This window comes from Arachis stenosperma, chromosome 5 (assembly GCF_014773155.1).
Source record: "Arachis stenosperma cultivar V10309 chromosome 5, arast.V10309.gnm1.PFL2, whole genome shotgun sequence".
Classification (NCBI taxonomy): Eukaryota; Viridiplantae; Streptophyta; class Magnoliopsida; order Fabales; family Fabaceae; genus Arachis; species Arachis stenosperma.
This window is the reverse complement of record NC_080381.1, coordinates 119,831,231-119,838,174: the sequence shown is the minus strand read 5'-3', so window position 1 is coordinate 119,838,174 and position 6,944 is coordinate 119,831,231. Positions and strand designations below refer to the sequence as shown.

At 37.5% G+C, this 6,944-nt stretch overlaps 1 protein-coding gene across 1 annotated transcript; it reads left to right on the top strand.

Annotated features, from left to right (window-relative positions):
- Positions 1 to 2,897: 2,897 nt before the first annotated feature.
- LOC130981246 (TORTIFOLIA1-like protein 2) lies at positions 2,898 to 6,845 on the top strand. The gene is made up of 6 exons (XM_057904850.1): positions 2,898 to 3,539; positions 3,914 to 4,108; positions 4,211 to 4,313; positions 4,685 to 5,349; positions 5,632 to 6,342; positions 6,460 to 6,845. The coding sequence occupies exons 1-6, from the start codon at positions 2,898 to 2,900 to the stop codon at positions 6,646 to 6,648; spliced, it is 2,505 nt and encodes an 834-aa protein (XP_057760833.1). The 3' UTR covers positions 6,649 to 6,845.
- Positions 6,846 to 6,944: the final 99 nt, after the last annotated feature.

The following is a 6,944-nucleotide window of genomic DNA, read 5'->3' as shown; positions in this document are numbered from 1 at the left end:
TGGAGGCTGAATTAGACTCACTTGCAAAATGTGAAGTCTTCGGATCTGTAGTCCGTACACCAGAAGATGTAAAACCTGTTGAATACAGGTGGGTATTTGTGAGAAAACAAAATAAAAAAATGAAGTTGTGCGTTATAAAACTCGACTTGTGGCACAAGGTTTTTCACAAAGACCTGGTATAGATTATGAAGAAACGTATTCCCCTGTAGTGGATGCGATAACATTACGTTATTTGGTCAGTTTATCTGCATATCATAAACTACATATGCATTTAATGGATGTGGTAACAGCCTATTTATATGGCTCATTAGATCAGGATATCTATATGAAAGTCTCTGAAAGACTAAAGATATCTAAACCATCCAATGAATATTCGCAAGGGTTATACTCAGTCAAATTGCAAAGAAGTTTATACGGTCTAAAGCAATCTGGACGAATGTGGTATAATCGTCTTACTGAGTATCTGGCCAAAAATGGATTCAAGAATGATGATATCTGTCCATGTGTTTTCATAAAGAAATCTACATCTGGGTTCATTATAATTGCTGTGTACGTTGATGATTTAAATATCATTGGAACTTCTAAAAAGATTCCAACAATTATAAAAAACTCTGAAAGAAGAGTTTGAGATGCAAGATCTTGGATGGACTAAATTTTGTCTCGGCCTACAGATCGAGCATACTAAAAATGGGATCTTTCTTCATCAAGCGACATACACAGAGAAGATCTTGAAGAGATTTTATATGGATCAGTCACATCCATTAAGTACTCCAATGATCGTAAGATCTTTGGATGTGAAAAAGGATCAATTCCGTCCTAAAGAAGAAAATGAAGATATCCTTAGTCCTGAAGTACCATATCTTAGTGCCATTGGAGCGCTAATGTATCTTGCTAATAATACGCGACCTGACATATCATTCGCGGTGAATTTACTAGCAAGGTATAGTTCCTCTCCAACCAAAAGACATTGGAGTGGAATCAAGCAAATCTTTCGATATCTTCATGGAACGATTGATATGGGATTGTTTTATCCCTATGGATCCAAGTCACAATTAGTTGGCTATGCAAATGCTAGATACTTGTTTGATCCACACAAAGGGAGATCTCAAACAGGATACCTGTTTACATATGGTGGTATAGCTATATCATGGAGGTCCACGAAACAGACAATTGTAGCAACATCTTCTAATCATGTTGAAATACTAGCGATACATGAAGCTAGTCGCGAGTGTTTTTGGCTCAGGAGTCTGATCCAATATATTCTGTCATCATGTGGACTGATTGATCATAAGATAGCTCCAACTATCCTGTTTGAAGATAATACAGCATGTATTGCTCAACTTAAGGGTGGATACATCAAAGGTGATAGGACAAAACATATTTCTCCTAAATTCTTCTTCACTCATGATCTTCAAAATCAAGGGACAATTGATGTCCAACAGATCCATTCAAGTGACAATCTGGCAGATTTATTTACAAAATCACTCCCAAAATCCTCCTTTGAAAGATTGGTACATGAGATTGGGATGCGCCGATTTCGAAACATTAAATGATGTCGACAAGAGGAGAAGACTGTACTCTTTTTCCCTTGGTAAGATTTTTTTCCATTGATTTTTTTCTTGACAAGGTTTTTAATGAGGCAGTTCCCATCACAAAGGATTTTGTACTCTTTTTCTTTCACTAAGATTTTTTCCCACTGAATTTTTCTTTAGTAAGGTTTTAATGAGGCATAATCCTAAATGGGCAGTGTTGTGATAAGAATGGGACGTGGATGCCCATTCTTATGAGGAGCTTACTTTTTCAAGGAAGAATAATCTTAAATGTATGTTGAAATTAGACTCCCCGTACATGTATAAATAGAGGTCTATTACCTCCGAAAAAAACACAAGCAAACAATAATAATCTTTCTTTTACGGAGCAATATTTCTCTCTCTCTCTCTCTTATACTCTTCTCTCTCTACATACAATACTACTTATATTAGTAATATATAAATTACTTTTATTATATCAAAATAATTATATTAGTGAACATTAATACAAGAATTTTATATTTATATTTTTCTATCTTATTTTTATATCTTCCTTATTTATTTATTTCACAACAATGTTACCAATAAAACATGATTAATATTTACAACTGTTTTCCTTTAAAAATTTTACGTCAATGTGTACATTTTTGTTTGAGTCCACTTGTAAGTTGTAACAAATGTTTTCAATATTATAATGATTCGGTATTGAAATTTCACTTTTTCATTCACTTTTTCAGTAAAAAGTAAAATTTTTTGTTTGGGGATCGGACATTAAAAAATTGTGCCCCATATATTTTGAATTTTCATTCTTGGGTCAATAGACTCAATAGTCAATCAATAATAATACCTATTTTTTTAATGATCGCTTGTTTTCGTCCTAGAAACTAGAAAGAGATAACATATTTTCTCTTTTCGTCTGAGAGAACAGTTTGATCTTCATAACCTTATTTCACTCCCAAGCCCAACAAAGCCCAAATCCAAACTGGGCCCGAGACACGCTCCCCAAATTCAAATTCTATAGTTTACGGCGCGAAAATTTAAAGCAAACGGAGTCAGACATAGTTTCCCAGATAGCAAACAAAAAACAAACCCATGAACCTGTCTCACACTTTCTCTCATTCCTCAATTTGCGTGCAGTACCCTGTTGGTTCAGTCACATTTTGCCCTCCCCAATGTAACATATGTAATAGCTTCGAGATTCTCATTCTTGTTTCCTTTCATTCAAATTTCAGTTTCAAGTATACTGTAAACTATTCCTCTGTTATCTTTTGAAAACTTGGTCTATTCTTGTAATTATATTAATGTATTCGGATTTGGATATAAGTTAAATTTTCACATATGAGTTATCATTCGTTGCTTTCAACGAAGATGAAGAAGCCACACTCGCAGCAACATAACAACCACCAATCGCAAGCGAAAACGCTCTTCGAGCTGAAGCAAAAGGTAGTTACAGCTCTCAACAAGCTTTCCGACCGCGACACGCACCAGATCGGCGTCGAGGAGCTCGAGAGGACTGCGCGCTCGCTAACCGCCGATTCCGTCTCGCCGTTCCTCTCCTGCCTCCTCGACACCGATTCCGACCAGAAGGCCTCCATACGGAAAGAATGCGTCCGCCTTATGGCCACCGTCGCCGCCGTCCACGGCGACCTCGTTCTCCCGTACCTTCCGAAGATGGTGTCCAGCATCGTGAGGCGGTTGAGGGATGCGGATTCGGTGGTTAGGGACACGTGCGTGGACGCGGTTGGGGTTTTGGCGTCCAAGATTGTTAATGGCTGCGGCGGAGACAGGGCGTTTGTGGCGGTGGTGAGGCCGATATTCGAGGCGTTAGGGGAGCAAAACAAGCACGTGCAGAGCGGGTCGGCGATGTGCCTGGCGAGGATTGTGGATAATACTAGTGATCCTCCAGTGGCGGTTTTGCAGAAGATGCTTGTAAGAACTCTCAAGTTGCTTAAGAATCCGCACTTCATGGCGAAACCGGCACTTGTTGAGTTGAACAAGAGCATTATCCAGGTTCAGTTTTGTAATTTGATTTGATTAAGCTCTACTCGTTTGGTTTATGTTCCAAATTGATAGTAATAGAAAGTTTCATGAGATACCATGCTATTAACCTATTACTGGTGCATCTGCGCTTGAATTAGATGACAATGTATATACAGTAAACTCAATTCCTTAGACCAAAATGATTTATATCTGAGATGGTTTAAGTCTTGCAATTCGAATTCAGTTGTAGTGGAGGTGGATTTTGAGCTGTAGTTATGAAATTATGTGATCTATTGAACAAAACATTTGAGTGCAAGTTTCAAGAGCTTTCATCTGGCTAATATTAGTTGCAGTGTGTGACTAACTGTGTGTTGTTTTTTATTTTATTTTATTTTTTATTTCAGGGTGGGGGCGCTCCGTCCGAGAATGTGCTGTCCACTGCTATTGCTAGCATCCAAGAGGCCCTAAAGGACAGTGATTGGGCGACACGCAAAGCGGCTGCCGTGGCACTAGGAGAGATTGGTTTGAATGGTGCTTCTTTCTTGGCATGTTTAAGGGCTTCCTGTATTCGTTCTCTTGAGTCATGTAGATTTGACAAGGTCTTTGTCAATCTGATATATTATTATTCACATAAATTAATGTAATGAACCACATGTTTGTTTCTTGTGAACTGATTAAGTACTCGTTGTAATTGTTTGTAGGTGAAACCAGTGAGGGATGCTGTTTTGCAAGCACTTAAGTATTGGAGAATTCTTCCAGGCCCTAATACTCCTGAGCCTTCTGAAACAGGATCCTCCATAAAAGGTCTTCTTTCACTTTTACTAGAAATTTTATCTCAGGTAGTAATATTCACTCCAGGCCAGAAAGATTCAACAAAGTTTTAATGGTGGCTATCCGCTGTTGATGGCCTAATACAAGTATACAACCATCTTTTATCTGACATTGGGATCAGTTATAAAAAACTTTGAAAATTACTTAAACATAGGCAGAGTTTATTCGGAAGAATCTTTTTCTTTTTTATTTCCCCCAAAAAAATAAAAAACTGAACTAATCTTGAGCACATCATCCTCTGGTAATGTGAAAATGTGCTTCACGCTTATGATTGTCAGCTTTTTTTTATTTTTTCATGCTTTTGATTTCGATTTCTTGCTTTTGTGTCTTGCTGCCACTTATAGCATCCACAGAAAACACATGCAGAGGTGACTCGGCTGATCTTAGTAGTACAACCGAATCTGGACAGAGAGATCTCAAGGCCCAAAAGGTTTACACAAAATCAACTATGGGAAGAGTTCCTCTGTCTGCTAGAAAGGGAGGTCAAAGTTATGCCGGAAATCCTCAGCATCTCAAAGACGATTGGCAGGTTGAAATTGCAGTTCCTAGAACTCATTCTATAGTGGAATTCCATAGCCTGAATGAAGATTCTGAGAGTAGTTCTGTCACCAAGCCATTAGAAACAATTAGTGTAGAAGTTACAAGCATGCGCGACATTGGTTATGAATATGTTCCTATGGATGACAAGCAGGAGTGCTCCTCTGTCTCTAATCTTACCAATGATAACTTTGAGACCAAGTTTTTAGCTGCTTCTCATGAATGCTTTATAAAGAATGGATTTCAGAAGCCACTTGCAAGTGAACAGTTTGGTGAAGAAGGAAGTTGTAATGAACAAATGTACTCCATGAAGTCTCAGAATCCTAGAAGTTCCGGTTCTACAATAACAGAGCAAAATCCCCATGCTCCACATGAATGTTGCTGTGTTCAACTTGCAAATGATATGATCTGTATTCAGAATCAGCTTTCGGATATGGAAATCAAACAGGCAAACATGATGCATCAGTTACAGGTATTCATACACCAGTGCTTATATGCACAATTTCTTGAATATAAGTTTTGTCCTTAAGTATTATCAATAAGAGTTGTTGCCTTTTCATGACTCTCTCACTTGGCTAACGACAACATAATGTAGAAAATATCCTTGTGTTTATCATGAGGGAGTATAGAAAAATGTTAGTTCTGTAACTTATGGTACACTTTTAATTTCAATGCTGGACTTGGGTGTTTCTCATTGTGCATCACATGCCATATGATATACCTTTTACTTAATATGCTTCTAAATCTTTTTCAGATGTTTACAACTGGCATAATGGATGCCCTTTCTACAATCCAATCAAAAATGGTAGGCTTAGAAAACGTAATTGATAGATTAACTCAAGAATCCGTACAAGGAGGAAGACATTCTTATTCAGAAAACTCCAAATTTTTTAGGCCGAGTCAAAATACAGCTTCTCCTAGGTTCTCCACATGCACTCCAAGGCCATCTGTAGATATTAATGGTAAGCCGTCTGGCTTGTCATCAAATAAAAAATCCGAAAGTTGGGAGAAGAAAACATTTTCAAGGAGCCAACCAAGGAACTTTGCTGGAGATACCGCAGATTCATGGAAAAGCTACAAGCCAAAGAATGCAAGGAATTTTACAGAGAAGGATATGTTGAACAGTTCTGCGAATGATACACGCAGCATGATTTCTACTCAAGTGAGAAAGAATGATGATATCTTTTCCTGTGCTACCAGAGCCAAACCCAGAATTGGTTGTCGTGTGAGTAATACCAACTACTGGAAATGTGTGAAACGGCTTGTGAGTGAAGGGGATCTAAACTCTGCATACATGGAATCTCTATGCTCTGGTGATGAACTTATACTTGTTGAGCTTCTGAATAAAACCGGTCCGGTCATAGAGAGTTTATCAGTGAAGACAGTCAACGTTCTTATTAGTACTTTAGCATCATATATTCTTGAAGGAAGATTCTTTAATACGATAATCCCCTGGTTGCAGCAGGTGAGTATGCTTACTATTGTTATTCAGAGTAAAATTTTACACTTGAATTGGTAGTTTTTAACAGTATGGAGTGTCATGTATTAACTTCAAACAATTTATGGTATTTTCTTATTTTAGATTGTTGAAATGAGCACCATCCATGGACCAAATTGCATTGCTCTCTCCATTGAAGTCAAGGAACAGCTTCTATCTGCAGTTCAGGAAGCTGGGGACTTGAATATTATCAGTCACGCAGAAAGAAGGTGTGCCACTGAGTTAGCAATGAAGTTGCATCATATATGGGGTAAGATTAATGAAACTTCATAATCTTTGTATATTTGAGGGGAAAAATGTTCATGCCATTTTCTTTATCTAATGTTGGGTTTAGTCAATGGTTCGTTGCTAGTCATTCTGAAATTAAGTAACTTCGGAAGTTTGTTCATGATGTTTGATAGCAATGTATATTGCAAAGATTGTGTTTTCTTTGTTTCAGCAATATGCATCTTTGGCTACCTATGTCAAGATATTGATTGTGAATTATGTTTCATTTCACTTTTTAAATCAACATAGCAATCTTAAAAAAAAAAAGCAATAAATGTATTATCATCACTGTAATGTAGGAT

Excerpts from the sequence above, each read along its gene's own strand:
- LOC130981246 (XM_057904850.1), top strand. The coding sequence starts at position 2,898 with ATGAAGAAGCCACACTCGCAGCAACATAACAACCACCAATCGCAAGCG. Across the intron at positions 4,109-4,210 it reads AGTCATGTAGATTTGACAAG|GTGAAACCAGTGAGGGATGC; the intron begins GTCTTTGTCAAT and ends AATTGTTTGTAG. Across the intron at positions 5,350-5,631 it reads ACATGATGCATCAGTTACAG|ATGTTTACAACTGGCATAAT; the intron begins GTATTCATACAC and ends AATCTTTTTCAG.